Here is a 21717-nt window from a genome sequence, read left to right on the forward strand (position 1 = left end):
TTTTCAACCACATCTCCTTTCTGGCCTCAAATTTCTGGAGTTTTTTTGCCAGTCTTTGCTTTCTTGGCTGTACTGACTGGCAATATTTGCAGGTCTTGGTGGCCACACCAATAGCTGCTTTGCAACTCACGCAGGTTGTTATTGTTGACCCTCTTGGCATCTTAAAACTAGAATATAAAACAATCAACATTTAATGACAACATTAAATGACAACCAAAGTGACAAAGGCACTGCATTATTTAAGTGTTACATTGCAAATGTTTGTAATTTGGCCTACTTCAGCATTATCAGTAGTGTCAGACAACACTTCATATGTGTTTCATATTTTCAAACGCGATACAGCACGAGATATATAGATATATAGTTTATTTTGCGTTTAAATGACCATACATTTCTGCCCTTGAGCCGCCAGACCTGTGTGTCAGCTGTCGCAGTGCATTGTGGGATTTGTAGTATGAGTGTGTGGTGGGAGTGCGATTTACCGCAGGCCATTAATGTTAGACGTATGAAATGATCCGACCACGGGAAAAATAACATTATATGACTTTTATGCAACAATAACCCATACTCCATAGTTGATTTCTGTTTTCATCTAGGTATTGGAGTCAATAAAGTTTTCAACTTATATAATTCTGACCTCGGTTAGCACATTGCCGCCAACTGCAGCTAACGTTAAATGCGGTGGCTAATATAATGCTGGATAAACCCCTATGTCATTAGACACATTCCTATAAATTAATGGTGATAAATAATTAATGAATGATGGCTTAGACAGCGCTAACTAACTTTATTATTCAGGTTCCGTAAGCATATGTTGATGATATCAATACGTGTATTCATTACCTACCTTTGAGGTTGTACAGTATGATGGTGGCGGAGAGAGCGGACACACCCCCCTCACTCAGTTGTCAATCTGCTGACCTCTGTGCCTCTGTGATAGGGCAACCCCACTTGTCAATCAGCGACCTCTCGCAGCTACGTTGGCCACACGTAAAAACGTGATGCCACTTTTGTGACACTGTTGCATTTAACCATTTATATCAAAAGAAAAATGATACGATTATTTATTTTTTCAACCTCAGACTCATTGGCCTTGGCTCATTTTCTGTGAAGAATATATTTCAGAACACATTTTCAATGACCACACACTGTACAACAGCTGTGTACCTTTACTCTGTCCTCCTCCTCCTGTCAGGGCCTACTGTTATTGTGTGTGCGTGTGTGTGTGTGTGTGTGTGTGTGTGTGTGTGTTCATGTATATGGTTTATGAGGACACAAATGTGTATAAGGACATCTGTGTCCTCATAAACCAAATGGCTTACAAACATACTAATGGTGTTTTTTTAAATTTTCTGTGACTGGATTATGCCAGGATGACCTAACACATTAATTCAAATCATTTATATCTGCCACAGCAAATAGGCTACACAATGCATCAAATGTTATAGTTAGATTTTAGTAGACAAAAAAGTGTGTGCAGTGCTTTATTGGATATTTTTGTTATTCAGCCAGTGTTCGTGGGTCTGGTGGACCCGCTGCATTTTGGGCTTTTTAATTCAACATAATACAAAAATGTATGTTAAAATACTCAACAGATGTTTATTTTATCCCAATTACAAGCAATATAAACAGCATATATGGTTAATATTTTCTCTTTACCTTCGTTAGATCACATTTAAGAATTGCAACCTTGTGTGGGAACGGCAGGGGTAGAAACACAAAACTCACTTTGCACTCACACTCTCTCACACTTACACACAATCTCTCTCTCACACACACGCACACCCTCACGCACGCACGCACGCACACACGCACACACACACACACACACACACACACACTTGAATCCTTCAAAGTGCTTTCTGAACCTATGCCTGTTAGGGCACATGTCCTAAATGTGAAAAAAATAAAACTTTGTCATATAGCTAAACCAAATACATCACTGGAAAGGTCTTGACCTGGAGAGTAACATATATCAGTTTGAAGGTTCTATATTATTACTGCTTTGAGATATTGACCTTTGAACCTTAACCTCAGGGCATATTTGAAGGCTTATAATTATGGGACAAAAATGGTTACGGACATGAGACCAACTGTTATAGAAAGGTGTTGACATGGGTTATAAGTTGAGTAGTCATAGTCATAGTCACCAAGGGGTGGGGGGGGGGGGGGGGGGGGGGGGGACTATGGTGTGAAAATAAAAAATCTCCCTTTGAACAAGACAATATTTAAAGTCTGATGCCAAAAATGTGTTTAACATCCCCTCAAACCCCTGGAATGCCACCAATTAAGTATTTATAACTTCCAATTTTAGGGAAAAACCTGTTTTTTTAAAAAAAAACTACAACTCCCTAGACCCCTCTTCAGTACTTGTGTTGACATCAGAACCCCAGTTTGTAGTTCCTCCGTTTTAGGGTCGTGCTAGGGTTGTGAAAACATGTATCTACCCAATGTATCAAATATCACCCACTGTCTAATAAATAATTATACTGCATGTATACGATCTATGCTAAGAAAAGACAAAAATGTTTGTTTAATGACGATATTTTAATTAAAACAGGAGACCAGCGCGCCAACTGCTCTGCTCACGTGACGCAAAGCGGACTGAGTGTCCTCATCTCCATAGTAACGGCCCATGTTGCTACTTCCGCTATGAAAAATGTAAAAAAAAAACAAAAAAACACACACACACATTTGTTTTTCATAACTGAAGGCGTGATTTTTACGTCAATCTACTGTAGTGCTGCGTTATAAAACACAAATATCTTTAAGACAAGAGATATTTAATTTTCCACTTATTGTCCGCCATTTTTGTTTCCCGAAAGGAACCTCGAGAGTCACATGATTGAGACAAAACATAGGCAAAAATGTAACAATCACACAGTTTGAGAAAGAAGTGACATTTCCCCTCCGACACTATCTTTTTAACATCGGGCTTGACAGCTGTTGTGCCTGCCTTAGCATTTGACATTCTCATGAATGAAGCCTAAAATATAGTTTTCACCCTAGTGGCTTGCTATCGTACAGGTAATATGAGTAAGTTAACACTGACAAAGGCTAAAAAATAACATACATTTTAAAGGCAAATTGATATATGAAATAATAATATATTACTTATAATAATATAATAATAATATTAATATTATTAATAATATTATTAATAAATATTAATAAAATAATATTTAAATTTTACAAGAGCATCTGGCCCTGATAGTGTCTGCTGAGAAAAGTTCTGGCCCTCGGACAAGTGTAGTTGATGACCCCTGCCTTCGAATATAGTCCCTAATACTTACTACAGACTTACTTGAAAGGAACAACACACACAATGGGATAAAACAGGAAATTGACTTAAATGAAAGCTATTCATGAATCAAACAAAAGAGACATGACTATAGTTGAAACAACAGTTCACTTTACTGGGTGAAATTAATCAAATAGGCTTTCTAAAGCTAAGAGACTATGCCCTGTTCAAAATAAAAACTACATATCTTCAGATAGGAGAGAGAGAGAGAGAGAGAGAGAGAGAGAGAGAGAGAGAGAGAGAGAGAGAGAGAGAGAGAGAGAGAGAGAATTAATATTCTAACATGTGGAAACATAAGCTGGAATAGCACACTGTTGGAGAGAGCAATACAATAGGCTATGTACAGTTAACTACAGTACATATACAAACTATATACAACTACAATGAAGCTATGTAGGGATGCGCAATACATTTCGACCAAAAATGTAATGCTAAAAAACAACAAAAAACAAGGTAATTTGTCATGTTTGACATCTTGTGCTTTGAAATCTTCATTGAGTCATACACATTTTCTCCCTAATAACTACTCTCCCAGTTCCTCATCAGTTGAGGAAGTATTCTCTAAGTCTTCCTCTTCAGAGAAGTCATCTAAGGACAATGTTTGCAGTCCAAGAATACTTTTGGGGTCTGCCTCGCTGCCTGCTGTGAGTTTGTTTGCTTCGGTGCTGTAAGCTCCGTCTTAGCCTCGTATTTCCTTGTTTTGAACCATCATTTACTACAATTTCTAGTTGTTTATACTACTACTAAATACAGCTTACCCAACATTGCTAGCTTCCGTTACTACTAGCACAACACGCTAGTAATTCGCTAGCCTGTTAACGCGCCACCCGTGTGCTCAGCTATTTTTATTTATTTATTTTCTCTCGCGCGCTCGCGCCTTTGAGTTCATAAAAGCTCAGGTGAGTAAGAATCACTCAACAAACACGGTGAGTAATGTCTTGTCCTGTTATTATCATGCGTCGCGTCTGAATACGTTGTTGTTTTTGGAGCTCTATCGATTTGATTTATAATTCTTGATTTTTCTCTCTGCCTCGCTGCCTGCTGTGAGTGTGTCTGCTTTGGTGCTGTAAGCTCCGTCTTAGCCTCGTATTTCCTTGTTTTGAACCATCATTTACTACAATTTCTAGTTGTTTATATTACTACTAAATACAGCTTACCCAACCCTGGCATCGCTAGCTTCCTTTACTACTAGCACAACACGCTAGTAATTCGCTAGCCTGTTAACGCGCCACCCGTGCGCTCAGCTATTTTTATTTATTTATTTTCTCTCGCGCGCTCGCGCCTTTGAGTTCATAAAAGCTCAGGTGAGTAAGAAACACTCAACAAACACGGTGAGTAATGTCTTGTCCTGTTATTATCATGCGTTGCGTCTGAATGCGTTGTTGTTTTTGGAGCTCTATCGATTTGATTTATAATTCTTGATTTTTCTCTTTAAACTCGCTTACAACGAACATTTTCTACTTTTCCTCACTGAGAAGCACTAATGTTACTGCTCAAACCTCATTGTACCTCATTGTCTCAAGCCTATTAGTGATCCAACGCTGCATACTCTTAAAGGTTACGTCCGTGGATCACGGCTGAACGCGTCTTCTCCACACTCACTTATAAACAAATATTTTTTGTTCGCCTATCGTGCGTCTACTCTACACCCCTACCACTAAAAAACCTAAAAAAAATTCATAGTTACAACGCGGACTGTTGAGCAGACGCGTCTCAAGCCTATTAGTGATCCAACGCTGCATACTCTTAAAGGTTACGTCCGTGGATCACGGCTGAACGCGTCTTCTCCACACTCACTTACAAACAAACTTATAATATAAATTAGTATTAATATTGATAGCATCACTGGTAGCTTCGTTGCTAACTCACTGTCCATCTGTTAAAATGGCGAATATATCAGATGTAAGTAGTCTACCTTTTGGTGCAGGTGAGGTCACATTTGAGCTGCACGCAGTGCAGTCTGAGCTGGAAGCTGTTGAGAAACAGATCCACGACCTTTTATTGAGACAGGCCGAGCTGAGAGACCGGTGTTTGGCTCTTGAAACATCACGCGCTGATGCACACAAATCAGTGTTTAACGTTACTAACCCGCTGACTCCGACCGCGTCTACTCCGTGCGTTCCTCAGCATCGGTTGCGATCAGCCATGGTCTCGTTCACTCCGGCTCCAACACGGCACCACGAAGCCTGGGTGGTTCCGCTGCGGAAGACGCGAGTCAGGTTTAGACCAAGACTTTCTCCGACCCTCCCGGTTTTCGAGTTATCCACACAAAACTGCTTCTCCCCTCTACGCGAAAGGATCATCGGCGATTCCATCGTTCGGCACGTACACGCTACGTTAGGTAAAAGTAAGGTGCACAGTCACTGCTTTCCTGGTGCTCGTGTTTCTGAAATCGCTGCTCGCGTTCCCGAGATCCTGAACGGTGACGAGCGCGTCGGAACTGTGGTCCTGCACGCGGGAGTGAACGACATCAGGCTGCGCCAGACGGAGATTCTGAAGAAAGACTTCAGGAATCTAATCGATACGGTACGCAGCACATCGCCTGAAACAACGATCATTGTGTCAGGACCGCTTCCCACGTACCGACTAGGGCATGAAAAGTTCAGCAGATTATTTGCGCTAAATGAATGGTTAATGTCATGGTGCAATGAGCAGAAACTGCTCTTTGTAAATAATTGGAATCTGTTTTGGGAGCGTCCTAGGCTTTTCCGTGCTGATGGCTTACACCCAAGCAGATTCGGAGCGGATCTTCTGTCAGATAACATCTCCAAAATGTTAAATACCCTTTGACTAGAAACCAAAAGTCCAAATCATAGTCTCTGCTGCACCAATTCAACTGATATAAATACTAGTGTAGAACATTGCATTGAAACCGTGTCGATTCCTCGTTTAGTGAGATCAAATAATAAATCTAATGCAGGATCTAGGAAAAATCTAATTGTTATTAAAACAGAAAATGTTGCTATTAGTAAACAAAAACTATTTCTAAAGCTAGGTCTTCTAAACATTAGATCACTCACACCTAAGGCTGTTATTGTAAATGAAATAGTCACAGATAATAGCTTCGATGTACTTTGCCTTACTGAAACCTGGCTTAAACCAAATGATTTTTTCGGTATTAATGAGTCTACTCCTCCTGGATACTGTTATAAGCATGAGCCCCGTCTGATTGGTCGTGGCGGAGGTATTGCAACCATTTATAGAGATATTCTAAATGTTACCCAGAAAACGGGTTATAAGTTTATTTCATTTGAAGTACTTGTACTAAATGTTACGTTCTTAGATGTTGAAAAACATCCCTATTATCTCTAGCCTTGGCTACCGTATATAGACCGCCAGGGCCTTACGCTGATTTCCTAAAAGAGTTTTCAGATTTTCTCTCAGACCTATTAGTCAATGTCGATAAAGCACTAATTGTTGGAGATTTTAACATACACGTAGATAATCCAAATGATGCGTTAGGAGCTGCGTTTACAGATTTATTAAATTAATTTGGGGTCAAGCAAAACGTCACCGGACCAACACATCGTCTTAATCATACACTCGATTTAATTATATCACATGGAACCGATCCAACCGATATAGATATCATTCCACAAAGTGATGAAGTCACTGATCACTACATGGTAACTTGCATATTACGTACTGCTGTAATATGTCATGCGGCGTCGCGTTATCAACCAGGCAGAACAATCCTCCCATCCACCATAGATAATTTCTCAAATTGCTTATCTAATCTGTCTCAGCTGCTGCCTGAACCCAAACAAACAAATGAACTAGAAGAACTAACTAGCACTATGAGCACCATTCTCTCTAGAACATTGGATGTGGTTGCACCTATTAAATTAAAAAAGGTCAGAGAGAAAAATAAAGCACCATGGTATAACAATACTACGCATGTTTTAAAGAGAGAAACCCGTATTTTAGAGCGTAAATGGAAACAAACTAATTTAGAGGTCTTTAGAATCGCGTGGAAAGACAGTATGTCACGTTATAAAAAGGCCCTAAAAGCGGCCAGGGCTGAGCACCTCCGCAAACTAATAGAAAACAACCAAAACAATCCAAGGTTTTTATTTAACACCGTGGCTAGATGAACAAATAAACAGACGTCACCCGAACAAAATATCCCGTTACAGTTCAGTAGTAATGATTTCATGAACTTCTTCACTGAGAAAATAGAAAGCATCAGAACCACAATTGTAAACGTTCAATCTTCAATCGCGCCTTATAATTCAGCTTCAGTTATCACCCCGAAAGAACAATTACAGTGCTTTACAACTATAGAACAAAAAGAGTTAAAAAAAGTATCACTTCATCTAAAACAACAACATGTTTATTAGATCCTATACCAACTAAACTACTGAAAGAAGTGTTACCTGTAGTGGAAGAGCCTCTCCTCAATATTATTAACTCGTCTTTATCTTTAGGTCATGTTCCAAGAACATTTAAACTGGCAGTTATAAAACCTCTCATTAAGAAACCACAATTAGATCATAATAATCTAGCAAATTATAGACCCATTTCAAATCTTCCATTTATGTCTAAAATATTAGAAAAAGTGGTGTCCGCTCAACTGGGCTCTTTCTTGCAACAAAATGAGATCTATGAAAAGTTTCAGTCTGGATTCAGACCACATCATAGCACTGAAACTGCGCTCGTTAAAATCACAAATGATTTACTTTTAGCTTCTGACCAAGGCTGTATCTCAATACTAGTTTTACTTGATCTTAGTGCTGCGTTCGATACTATAGATCACACAATACTCTTAGATCGACTACAAAATTATACTGGTGTTCAAGGACAAGCACTAAGCTGGTTCAAATCATACCTATCTGACCGCTACCATTTTAAATGGAGAAAAATCGATCATAACTCCAGTAAACTATGGAGTGCCGCAGGGATCTGTATTAGGCCCTCTGTTATTTTCAATATATATGATGCCACTTGGAAATATTATAAGGAAACATGGAATTAGTTTCCATTGTTATGCTGATGACACTCAAATATATATTTCATCACGGCCGGATGAAAACGCTAAATTTTCCAAATTGACAGAGTGTGTTAAAGATATAAAAGATTGGATGACGCGTAATTTTCTTTTATTAAATCCAGACAAGACAGAGGTAATACTTATCGGTTCAAAAAACCGCCCACAAAACCTCGCACAATACAACTTTAACATCATAGGATGTCCTGTTACTTTATCCTCTACAGTAAAAGACCTGGGTGTTATACTCGATTGCAACCTGTCTTTTGAAAATCATATTTCATATGTTACAAAAACAGCCTTTTTCCACCTTAGAAACATTGCTAAGCTACGTAATATGCTATCAGTTTCTGATGCAGAAAAGTTAGTTCATGCATTCATGACCTCGAGACTGGATTACTGTAATGCTTTTTTAGCTGGTTGTCCTGCATCCTCAAAAAACAAGCTACAGTTAGTCCAAAATGCCGCCGCTAGAGTTCTTACGAGATCAAGAAAATATGATCATATAACACCGATTTTATCATCACTGCATTGGTTACCTATAAAGTTCCGTATTAATTACAAGGTATTGCTACTGACTTATAAAGCCCTAAACAGCTTAGCTCCAGTCTATTTAACGGATCTTCTATCACCCTATAATCCATCGCGCTCTTTAAGATCACTAAATTCAAGGCTTTTGGTCATACCTAGGATATCCAGAACCACCAAAGGAGGGAGAGCATTTTCACATTTGGCTCCAAAACTCTGGAATAGTCTTCCTGATACTGTTCGTTGCTCAGACTCACTCTCCCAGTTTAAAACTAGATTAAAGTCGCATCTCTTCAGCCAGGCATTCATATAATCCCACAGTTCAAACTACAATCCGGCCTCTAGCTCATAAATGCCAGAGGAGAACTCGCCCCCGACTGAGCCTGGGTTCTCCCAAGGTTTTTTTTTCTCCATTAGGTCACCTGATGGAGTTTTAGGACACCATTTGGTCACTTGTACCCCTTTTCCACCAACAAGAACCGGGTGCTGGTTCGTAGCAGTGATGGGCAGTAACGCGTTAGAAGTAACGCGTTACTGTAATCTGATTACTTTTTTCAAGTAACGAGTAAAGTAAGGGATTACAATTGCAAAAGCAGTAATTAGATTACTGTTACTTTCCTGTAAGCAGGCTGCGTTACTGCGTTATACTGCGAGACTGTCTCGCGAAGTGAGCCGTGACTCGTGAGTGACAAATGACATGAGCGCCGCGAAGTCAGTGGTAAACACTATGGCAAGCGATCGCGTTCAAAAGTCTTTAAACGAAACGCGTGAATTTTGACGCGTCAACACGCACCGTTTGTCCGTGTTCAGACGTCATGTTTATTCATGAATGATGTCGTAATGGTAAACTGGTATGAACGTGCAAACACGTTATATTTGTTCATGAGGGATAATGCATTGGTACGTTGTGAGTGATGTCAGTCTTTATGTCATGATTTGTCATGCCTTTTTAAGTTGTTCGTTTAACATTATTTCCCAAGGTAGAAAAGACAACAGCTCTTAGAATGGGTCTTTTATTTTAGCAAACTGCTAAAAAAAAACTTTTCAGACTGTGTGCAGCTGAACCAAGAAAAGCTTAAGATTGCATGGAGCTGATAAGCATGAATGGCAGAAGAAAAAGACTGCAATTAAAAAACAAAACAAGAGAAAATTATTTTAATGCAAGCAATAAAAAACTGCACACATCAGCTGTGGAATAAAAGAAAAGAAATGCATGATCAACTAGATTAAGGCAAACTCCTGTCTTAATTTAAACCCTGTCCACCACCCCCAAAGGTTTCACAAAGTTATTCTTGCCACTGTAACTTATGGCTTCCTAAAGACAGGTTTATGGGTAAATAAATGAATAATAATTAGAAAAATATACCAGGGCTTTGCATTTGTCCTTCGGTCGGTCATTCACTTGTCTGAGTAAAAACACTTGTTAGAACAGGAATTTTTTTTGTTTTTTTTTTGTGTGTGTTGTAAATATAATTTATTCCGAATCAGTATTCTCATCAGTTCAGTCAGCTTTAACATATATAAATCGGCATATTTATGATATTTTAACCTTTATAAAGGGCATTTTTCCCTAATCGTTTGCTTCATCTTTCATTTAAAATTCTTAAATTTGATCAATAAATTACAATAGAATAATAACATGCTAAAGGGCTGTTACCAATCAAATAAACTGCATTAAATAATGTAATGAGATTATTTAAAATATTTTTTGAATATACAAATAAGAAATATTATTTGTGCATAGAAATAATATTTATAAACCGCCAGTAGGAGGCGGCAGGCGACCATCTTAATGAGTGTGTCATTGATGCAATGTGCATAAAGTTAAAATACTGAAACTAATAAAACAAGTTTTAAAAAAGAATGTTTAATTTGATTAAATTTTAGATGATGGAATATGCAGAAAGAATAGAATTAAGCAGAAAGGTCTATGGCTTTACATAGCTTATTCATTTCGTGCATCATGTTTTTGAAAAGTAACTAGTAAAGTAACTAGTAAAGTAACTAATTACTTTTGAAAATAAGTAATCAGTAAAGTAACTGGATTACTTTCTTGGAGAAGTAATCAGTAATCAGTAACTAATTACTTTTTCCAAGTAACTTGACCAACACTGGTTCAGAGCTAGAGCTATTGCCAGTTCGGAGTTGGTTCGACTGACGAGCTTACTAAGAACCGGTTTGCGTTTCCACCGGCCAGAGAGCCACAACAGAGCTATATATTACGTCACTGCATACGTATCATGTTGCCCAGCAACGCTAGTCCGGCAGCGCCAAACACAAACACACCAGACTTGTTCGAGATGCATCGGCTTCTCGCAGAACGATCAGCACATGAAATCAAAGCACTGCGAAAGCGATCAAAAAGCACAAGGAGTCGTATGATCTCCAAACACTCCCGCAGCTCTGATCGGTCCACGCTGCTCCGATGCATCTCGAACAAGGCATCAACAATAATAGACGTTGCGTTACTATGGATGCTCATGGGTTTGCGAAAATAAATCGGCATCCAAACACGGCGAATCCAACGCGTTCGTGCAGCTCGCCGTAACTTACATATACGGATATTATAATCGAGCTGCTATTAGCTCGACTAGCTGCTATTTAAAAATGGCGGTCACAAGTTTCTCTTCAGTCTTGTTGGCCACGGTAACCCCGCCCCCAGCCTCTGACGCAAGCGGTTCTTTCTTGGCTCCATTCTAGACCCTGCAATGATTTGGTGCTACTTAAGAACCAGTTTTTCTGGTTCGGAGCTGGTGCTTTGGCGGTGGAAAAACAAAGAACCGATTTGAAACTAGGCTCTGGCTCCGAACCAGCACCAGCTCTGCCTTGGTGGAAAAGGGGTATTGATGGAGTTTTTCGGTTCCTTGCCACTGTTGCCTTTGGCTTGCTCAGTTGGGGATATTTTGGGGATATTTAATTTAATTTTATCAATCAATAAATTCCTCTTGAAACAAACTTTGTTGTATTATTTTAATTTAATACTGTGAAGCTGCTTTGATACAATCTGTATTGTGAAAAGCGCTATACAAATAAACTTGACTTGACTTGACTTGACTTTTGTATGTTGTGCGTGCTGTAGCCAGTTGTGCTTCAACTTAACACAATCTTCTCTTCAGCACACAGAGTAGTCCCTCACGTCCTTTCTCCATTAAGCCCTCTGTACTGCCTGAAAATGTGACATTAAAATATAAAGAAATGAGCCAATGGTTTCCAGAGAAGCAAATTGAAGAAAAAGTCTAACTATTTATTGTCCTTACATTTCCCATTGGTGTCTTCAGTGAGCTGAAAGGTAAACTCTACAATCAGTCCAGCAACACTCCTCATGTACTCCATGTGCTGCTTGACTTCACGAACCACAATAACTTCTTCTTCTTTCAGTCTAGCCAGCAGCATTACCTTGTCAAAAACATTTTTTTTCCGCTCCATATCACCATGACCTGCAATACATTACATCAAAGTGTTATCTTACAACCTATAAAAATATTGGGACAGAAGATAGTTTGCATGCTGTACTACTACAATAGAGAAATAAACCCTGAAAGGATGAGATAGAACCCCAGCGCTTCTAGAAGCGGTTCGATCACATCCATTTACAAATTACTGCATTCTTTTTTTTTTTGCATATTGCCCAATGTCTTAACATTTTTTACATCAGATTCCATATTGAATGAATGAATGAATGAATGAGGCATTTATATAGCGCTTTCATATGTACTACTGTACACCCAAAGCACTTTACAATCATATCAGGGGATATCTCCTCAACCACCACCAGTTTGCAGCATCCACTTGGATGATGCGACAGCAGCCACAGTACAACGGCGCCAGTGCGCTCACCACACACCAGCTATAGGTGGAGAGAGGAGAGAGAGTGATGGAGCCAATTCAATGGAAGGGGATTATTAGGAGGCCATGATTGGTAAGGGCCAATGGGTGGAATGTGGCCAGGACACCGGGGTTACACCCCTACTCTTTACGAGAAGTGCCATGGGATTTTTAATGACCACAGAGAGTCAGGACCTCGGTTTTACGTCTCATCCGAAGGACGGTGCTCTTTGACAGTATAGTGTCCCCATCACTACACTAGGGCGTTAGGACCCACACAGACCACAGGGTGAGCACCCCCTACTGGCCTCACTAACACCTCTTCCAGCAGCAACCTGTTTTTTCCCAGGCGGTCTCCCATCCAGGTACTAACCAGGCTCAGCCCTGCTTAGCTTCAGTGGGCAACCGGTCTTGGGCTACAGGGTGACATGGCTGCTGGCCATATTTACATCAAGATGTGTGCATCAAACAATTTGTATTCAGTGCATTTCAGAGGAAGTACTTACATTCCCATGGCCAGGAGTAGTTGTCCACAGCCAGGAGTTCATTGGGAGGAGGCAGTTTTTCAACTTCCCCCACAGTAGCATTGTGGTCATTGATGGCAACTTCCAAGGCTTTCTTCTCAACAGCAATCTTTCTTCTCAGTTGATGCCTTCGCTTATTCCCACCTACAATGAGAAACATAAAATGAGTGTGCATTCACACGATGACTACACAATAGCACCATACAAAATACGACTTCACAATATGCATGTAAGTGTTATGATTATTGTGCCAGATTTTGTGTGATCATTTTTGCATTTTTTTCGGAATCTATTTTAAACAATCATATATTTTTTTAAATAGAGGACAAAATTGGTAGGTCAGGACATCTCTGCACTTTGCAGAAATATTGGAAATATTTGGATATTGCACTCAACCTTATTATGATTGACAGTTTTTCAGTATGCTGCCCTGACTTGTAGTAAACATACTTTTTTTTTTTTATAAATGGCTTTGCTATTTTTACTATGTATAAATCAGTAGTGAATACATTTTTTCACAAATCTGCATTACTAGTGGCCTTTTCTGCTCTCACCAGACTGACGATACAGCTGAAATTTTCGCTGTTTGATGCCCAAATATAGCCCCTCTATGGTCCTCTGCAGGTCATTTTGGATTGTTGCTCCTTTGTACGACAACAAACAAATGAATGCCCATTTCAGTTTACAATCAGCCTCTTTTCAGATCCCCTGTACAAGAGCAGAGCCAATGATTCTTTAAAATATGCCATTAAATAATTTTTTCAAAGTACCTGAGGTCCACTGCTGAACATCAGACACCCACTGCTGGACTGTGTCTTGCTGTAGAGATAACTCAGCGGTGAGTTTCTCTAGGTCCTTTGTTGCCTCTGCAATCCTTTGTACAGTCTATCCAAAAGAAATGTCCATGTTAACAAATGCTGAGACAATTTAAAAACAAAAATGTTATTATACATATTTGCCTAGTTAGTACCTTGATGTATCTTTTGGCCAATGTCCGGTCAAGGTTTTCTGCCTTTCGCTTGTTCCAGCCACTTGCCTGGATTGTTAGCATGTCTGTGCGAACTTGACACACAATGTATGTGCAGTAATTTAGGTTCACAGTGAGGACCAAAGGTCAGATACTACATTGATCATTCTCTAATATTGTCACATAAACCTGGAAATAATCATACACTTAATTAACGAGTCAGAAGTTAAATTATTATAAAGAGAATCCTGATCAGTGTAAGCTGACTAGACAGTTGTTTTCTAAGGGAGCACCTATGCATGGAACTCTAAAATGCAAAGGCCGAGCATCAGTGTTCAAACCCCTTGGTCTCAATTTGGACACAACTATACATGAAAAATGCTTACCGGCTTTTGACATGTACTTGGAACATATGGCTGCTCGGGAGAGGAAGCTGTTAACCTGTTCAACCTCCTCCCCGATTGTTGTTCCAGCTCCTTCTTGATTGCGTCCCCCCCATTTTAACTGTAACACATTTACATGAATGTTATCATTTGGAAAACAACAAGTAGGGGCAGAGGACAGACAATCATAATGTGTGGTACAAATGGTAAGAAATACAACTAATTGTCATGATTACCTCACACATCCATGAATGCGCTTTTGCATGCATGATGGAGAGAAATGGGCGCATGTTCAGCAAGTCCTCCAACTCTGGACAGTGGTCCAACTCTCTGCAGATATGGCCAATATTTGCAGACCACATCAGAGCAAAAGAACTGGACGGTCTGTGAAGCTAGCTGTTTCTGGAGATATAATGGGTATGCAAATATTTCTCCACGGAACATATTCAGTCCCTTCAGCAAAACCCCATGACGGCAGACAGCAACTTCAACACCCTCCTCGTCTAGTTTGCTTGCAGACTTGTTGGCGGACTCTCGTGCTGCGGTCCACTGACCCGCACCACATCTCCCTTTTCCTGGATTCTTAAACAGATGAGGGAAAATACAGACATTTACACAGTTACATTTTATAAAATAAGCTGTAAATCATGGTATTATGGCATTTGATGGAGTAATGCCGCTTGTAACGTAAATGCCTCTGGGTTAATGCGAATTAGCTCAAGAATATAGGGAATTTTGGCAATATTAATATTTATAACTCATGGTCATAATTCATAAATCGCATATGCATTTACCTTATCAATTATAGGAAATGCCTCGTTCTGTACTGTCTGATCATTACAGTTAAGAAGAAGTATTCCTGTTTACAAAACTCCAAGAAAGTTTATCTTCTGGCCACGAAGACAAAACCTCTTTGGGTTTATAAATTAAAACTACTCAAAGTAGTTTTATAATATAGAGCCTGTAGCTTTATAGATCTTTTGTTTCATTGACTTTATAAAAAGTGGGTTTTCAAACACAGAGACAGTTAAAAGTATAAATGGGTTTATTAATAAAATGGCACACGCTAGAGATTATAAGCTACAAATATAAACGTACGTAAAATGCAAACGATAAAACAAACAAACATTTAAACAAACATGACGTGATCAGAATGAAAATGAAATGAAAGAAAGAAAGATAGAAAGAAATAAAAAGTTAAGAGATAGAGGGTAACTTAATTCGCAGACCTACAAGCTAAACACCAGGAATCAGCTGTTAGAGAGAAAGATACTTGCGAGATGTGGTACTCTTTCAGTGTGATGCTGAAAAGGGGACGCGCGCATGCGCGTGTCCGGCTGGTTTGCGTCTAGCTTCTTCTTCTGGGTCGTTTCGAAAAACGATGTAAAGGCTCACTTGAATTTAACGTTACCGGAAAATAAGGTTCATCTCCCGGGATGGGAGAGGTTTACAGTCTTTGTTGCAAAGGACGCAGCTACGACTCGAACATGTGCTCGCTCGATGGAGAAGGCCAGGGCCTCCTCCAGATGTTCCTTTGGAGAAGCGCTGCGCCGAGGAAGAGGGTCCAGAGAAGTTGGATGAGTTGAGTTGGAAGAGATGAGAGTTGGAAGCGATAAGAGAGCGAGTTAACTGAAGGTCTGGACTTTTATCAGTGTCTAATGTGCCGTCCCCTCCTTCGTGTAGGACGAATCAGCTGTCGAGATTTTTCGAGCGGGAAGATTCCTTTGTCCGGTTAGACACGCCCACTCGAATGAGTCATGATTGACTTTAACTTGAGAGGATTTTCTCCAGACATATGAACTTATAAAACAATGCGCATCACTGAATTCTGCTATCGGAATTCAACTCCGTTAGCTGGAGAGGATTACAGAGATATCAAAAATAGAATCTAGGCATTGTAGCCATGCAAAGATACATTATTATGCATTTGTATAGGCAATAGTGGTTCTATTAATGTTACAAATAGGACATATGCTTTCCTATGGTTTACACACACCTCTTAACACACAAATTTATATATTTAGTACCTTTAAGAGTGACTTTATGGGTAAAAGTCCTTTTCTGTAGGGGGTTTCTGTTTCACAGTCCAGAGTGTGTTTGTATGTGTGTGTGTTGGAATGTTGCGACCCTGTTATCTCATGCATAGGGCTGGATAGCTCTGTGGTCAAATTTTATGACCTGCCAATGAGCTCGGGTTACGGGATGCGACTCTACTGGGAGAACATTCTTCAAAAATACATTTCAGATCCAAACATTCGAAGATCATAACTATATGATCAAAACAACATTAATCACACATACATACAGGAAGTTCAGATACATGTCTGAGTTACATACATTAAAGGATGTTGGTGTGTGTGTGTGTGTGTGTATGTGTGTGTGGAATGTCACGAGTCTGTGAAAAGTCACAGGGAATCCATGCTGAAATGGGGGTTTTAGAGGGGATTCTAAGAAAACAGGGTTTCCTTATGTGACTCAAATGTCCCTCGGGGGAGCCACAAAGATGCAATTTTGACCGTTCAAGCAGACTTGGAGACGCCATGACACTCGTTGTCTGTTTGGAGATCAGGATTTACTAATTTGAACAGCATGTGACCGCATGTCATAGTCATTGTCGTTACACGCTCTATTACTTAAATAAACCAAATAATGTTTAAATTTTGGGGGGAAAAACTGGCAAGCATTCATAAAAATGTGAAATTGTGGTGTTACACATGAAGAAATATAAATTTAGCTTACATGTCCAGTTGTTCCATGGATGTAATCAACAAAGGAGGACACCTCAGCATCACTGGCCAAAAAGACTCCATCAAAAAACCCATCAGGTCTTGAAAGATATATGTAGATGTGGGTAAAATTTATTGTATAAAAGTCATTTGTGGCTCACTAGCATTTCATTGTACATGAATGTTACACACCCTGGTTGGCTTTTGAAACGATATAATTTGCGGTTCCCATCCACTGCAACTGCCAACATGGAGGGTGTGCATGCAGGGCACTGAAAATGCTGGACCTGAGACAGCTTGTCAACTTCAAATTTGGCATAGGCCCATTCGAGGAAGGCCCTCTGCATTGTGTCCCCACATATCTTACCACTCTGAGAGCAAAAGTGGAAAAAAAAAAACAGTAAGTAACTGTTTCGAAGGTTGGCTTCAGACCGTGGTCATGACGAAAAAAGGCAAGGCAAGGCAAGGCAAGGCAAGTTTATTTATATAGCACATTTCATACACAATGGCAATTCAAAGTGCTTTACATAGAAGAAATTAAAATAATAAAAAGAAACAAGAATAATTAAAACAGTTTAGAAAAATAAAATGAAATACAATACAGTACAGTCGGACGAACAGCGGCACAGTGCTCATTCAGTAAATGCATAGCTAAACAGAAGTGTTTTGAGTCTGGATTTGAATGTGACCACTGTAGGAGCACATCTGATCTCTTCTGGAAGCTGGTTCCAGCTGCGGCTGGCATAATAGCTAAAAGCAGACTCACCATGCTTAGAGTGAACCCTTGGTATTTCTAGCTGATATGATCCTAATGATCTGAGTGATCTGTTGGGTTTATATTCAGTGAGCATATCTGCAATGTATTGAGGTCCTAGGCCATTGAATGATTAATATACCAGTAATAATACTTTGAAATCAATCCTAAATCTAACTGGGAGCCAGTGTAAAGACCTGAGGACTGGTGTGATATGTTCATATTTTCTGGTTCTGCTCAGAATCCTGGCGGCAGCGTTCTGTATGAGCTGCAACTGTCTTATGGTCTTTTTGGGAAGGCCAGTGAGGAGTCCATTACAATAATCCACCCTGCTGGTGATGAAAGCATGCACAAGTTTCTCTAAGTCTTGTCTGGAAACAAAGCATCTAATTCTTGCAATATTTTTCAGATGATAGTATGCTGATTTAGTTATTTCTTTGACATGACTACTGAAACTAAGGTCTGACTCTAGTGTCACACCAAGATTCCTGACTTGTAGCTGAGCAGGAAGTAAAAGCAGAAGAAAGGGCTCTGTCAAGAAATATGTACTGAAACTTTGGGGATTGTAAGAACAAGTCCTAACAATGAATCAGTTATTTAAAAGGTAATCCAAATAAGATAACTTAAATGATGAGTCCACTCACTCGCCCGAAGAGTTTTGTACGACACTCGAGCATGCTGACAAAAGCTTGTCTCGACATCCCTGGGGCAGTGATTTTTAGATCCTCATACGTGGTGAACAAGTCCACCATGTACAAGGTCTCAAAATTGACAGTGGCTGGCCAGTAACCACTTTCAACCAGATCACTTATGGTCACTGGCAAGGTTTTTCCACAGGAGCAGTTTACTGATGGAAGGAAGAGGTTGTATCTTCCCGAAATTTCAGAGAAAAACAATTATCTCTTGTTCACAAGAAACAAAAAACACAATATGAAGAAATAAAAAAAGTTACCATTCATTCCAATTAAAATTCCCTTGGAAAAGCTTGTTTGCCCAGTGGAGCAGTCGCAGCAGGGAGGAACGATTGGTAACATGCAATCTAAAAAGCAGAATTAGTTTACATATTAGTGTAAATGAAACAGTGAGGGTGTTGTTTCTATCAAACAAAACTTCATCCAGCATGTTTGTTGGAGTAAACCAGGGTTTGTGTAAAATGTAAAACAGCCTATATAACCTGAGACTTAAAAACTACCTTTTTCATAATAGGAGAATTTCCCTCCCTCATCCTGCTGAACAAAGGTGGATGGCGGCAGGTGTCTGAAGAACCCCTCCACCATGGATGCTCTGTTATGAAGCACCAGGGCCTCATGTGTGGAAAGGTCACAGGCTGTGCAGTAGAGTGATCGTGGTAAACAGTCCCTACACATCACTACTGCAGCCTTGTGTCCACAATGATGGCAAACCCCCTCCTTCGGCTTCTCAGATGACAACATATTGTTCACCATGAAGGGCCTTATTACTGTCCAATTCTCCAGAGAGGAAGTTTGCCTGTTCCTCCAATGTGAGGGGAGAGGTTGTTCAGCACCACTTCCCAAGAGGTCTCGGACATCTTGAATGAGGGAGTCTGAAAATGAAAAGGGAAGAAGGCAATGGTAAATCTGGGCAATTACCACATAACAAAGGAGGAAACAAATATTAAGGGAAAAAAACCTAAATTTTCGATGGTCACAGTGTCTTCAGTTATGCTGGTAGATGGAGCACAGGAGGGTGTAACGCTTGCTGAAGAAACTGCAAAAATATGAATATCCATTTAGAACTTGCTCAATGAATAATGAATGCAGCTACTGATGAAAAAACAAAAAAACAAAAAAACCAACCAGTAACGTTAGCTGAATTTCGCTTTCGTCTCTCCCCAGCTCTACATCTTTTTGGCCAAGGTTGATCATCGTTGTCCTCATCAAGCCAAACACACAGCTTTGGGGATTGTTTTGACCCTCCTTCAGTGTGTCCATGCTGATCCACCTAAATAAACAATTGAGCCACAGAATAAACCTCCACCCACTAAGGTTATCGCCACCTACAAACATCTCATTATAAAACCAATGTTATAATAAATATTACATTGTAAAAATTCAGTCAAACGGTTGTGGTCCTGTACTGTACTGACACAGATCTAGAAAACCCTTTCTACATAAAAAAAAAAAAAAAAGAAAAGAAAGTGAAACGTTTTGACAGAATATTTAATTAAACTCTCACTGGCTCTAACGTGTGAACTCAGCTCAGCTCAGCACTATAGCTTGCATTTGAATAAAGACATTGAACCAGGTACTGTATAGTTGCACTTTGTTTGGAGTGTTTATAGTTTTGCACCTTGATACTTCTTCCCTGCAATACCTCAGAGTCTATTATGGTCTTAGACCTTACAATTAGCATTAATTAGTATGCTTTTTCCACCACTGAGATAATGTTATTTACCTTGCACTCATCCAGGAACGCATCAACCAGGAATATGGCATCTTCTGGGTCAAGGTGATTCATTTGTTCAGCTTGGTCAAGTTATTTTTCCACGCTTCCTTTTCCTCCTTGTTTACCTTTCCTGCTTCTTTCCCCTCGTTTCTTTCTTTCTTTCTTTCTTTCTTTCTTTCTTTCTTTCTTCTTCTTCTTCTTCTTCTTCCTCTTCTTCGCGATTCGCATCGATTTCGCGCATTACCACCACCTAATGTGAACTTGATCCAGATAACATTACTCTAACAACTACCCCCTCCCCATCCTTCTTGAAGTCAAGTGACTCAACCAAAACGTTTCAGTTTCACATTATTCTGGCGAGATCTGAAAACGTACTCGGTTACTAACGTAACCTCGGTTCTCTCTAGAAGAGGGAACGAGTACTTGCGTAAGATATCTTACGCTAGGGGAAAACCTCTTTTCCTCGAGATATTGAAGCCAAAAATTATCCTTAATTTTGCAATAATGTAAAACGCATTGCAGCAGCATGCAGACATGGGCGAGACAGCTCGCGCGCCCATTGGCTGCTCTGCGGCAACTGCACCAGCCTATCGATAGAGGCTCCTCATGACGTCAGAACCAATGAGTCATGTCCCGCCGAAATCGGGTGGGGCTAGGGCTATAAATACGGCCCAGAGAGGCTGGTTTGGTCAGTTTTTCATCGCTGAAGCGAATCAGAACATGACGCATGCACGGCAAGATACGCAAGTACTCGTTCCCTCTTCTAGAGAGAACCGAGGTTACGTTAGTAACCGAGTACGTTCTCTTACGAGAGGTCTCTCGTACTTGCGTAAGATATCTTACGCTAGGGGAACACAGTGTAAAACGCCGTGCGTGCTTGAGACATAACACTAAAGTCCCAAGGGCAGGTGCCCGGTGCCCGGGGCTCATACAGTGCCTAATCACAAGGGACTCACAGAGAATCCGGGAAGAGGGGCTAGAATAGCATCATTCCTGTAATATGGAGCTCTGATAAGAGCATGTTATATCAAGTGTTCCACACAGCCAGGGCGAACTCGGCCTGGACTGGTAAATATGGGGGACTTACGTACTGCCCACAAAAGTATACAGACGATCCGTGATAGACGCTCTAGCAGTTTCAGCATCCCGAGCCGATAGCATCGGGCGGGAAATAAAATTAAACCGAGAGCAACCTAGCTTGCAAAGCGGGAACCTCGAGGTTATAAAACCTTATAAATGTAGACGGGGAGGCCCAGCCTGCCGCCATACAGATATCTTGCAAGGCTATCCCACTGGACCAAGCCCACGACGAGGCC

The 21717-nt window shown here is 40.1% G+C and overlaps 1 protein-coding gene across 1 annotated transcript; it reads right to left on the reverse strand.

The window, feature by feature from the left end:
- Window positions 1-11874: 11874 nt before the first annotated feature.
- On the reverse strand, window positions 11875-20560 carry LOC309475048 (uncharacterized protein). The gene is made up of 15 exons (XM_082137655.1): window positions 20411-20560; window positions 19646-19957; window positions 19188-19559; window positions 18947-19034; window positions 18640-18868; window positions 17434-17612; window positions 17255-17342; window positions 14752-15097; window positions 14519-14636; window positions 14136-14321; window positions 13936-14050; window positions 13720-13783; window positions 13144-13309; window positions 12074-12253; window positions 11875-11982 (listed from the first exon to the last, which is right to left on the reverse strand). The coding sequence occupies exons 2-8, from the start codon at window positions 19743-19745 to the stop codon at window positions 14753-14755; spliced, it is 1401 nt and encodes a 466-aa protein (XP_081993781.1). The 5' UTR covers window positions 19746-19957; window positions 20411-20560; the 3' UTR covers window positions 11875-11982; window positions 12074-12253; window positions 13144-13309; window positions 13720-13783; window positions 13936-14050; window positions 14136-14321; window positions 14519-14636; window position 14752.
- Between the last annotated feature and the right edge of the window lie 1157 nt (window positions 20561-21717).

The sequence above is a fragment of the Leuciscus leuciscus genome, assembly GCF_965113295.1.
Source record: "Leuciscus leuciscus genome assembly, chromosome: 15".
Taxonomy (NCBI): Eukaryota; Metazoa; Chordata; class Actinopteri; order Cypriniformes; family Leuciscidae; genus Leuciscus; species Leuciscus leuciscus.

Coding starts and splice junctions, on each gene's coding strand:
- LOC309475048 (XM_082137655.1), bottom strand. CDS start 19,745: ATGGATATTCATATTTTTGCAGTTTCTTCAGCAAGCGTTACACCCTCC. Junction 17,343..17,433: donor CGTTTCAAAAGCCAACCAGG/GTGTGTAACATT, acceptor ATATCTTTCAAG/ACCTGATGGGTTTTTTGATG. Junction 15,098..17,254: donor TCCATGGAACAACTGGACAT/GTAAGCTAAATT, acceptor CATCTGTTTAAG/AATCCAGGAAAAGGGAGATG.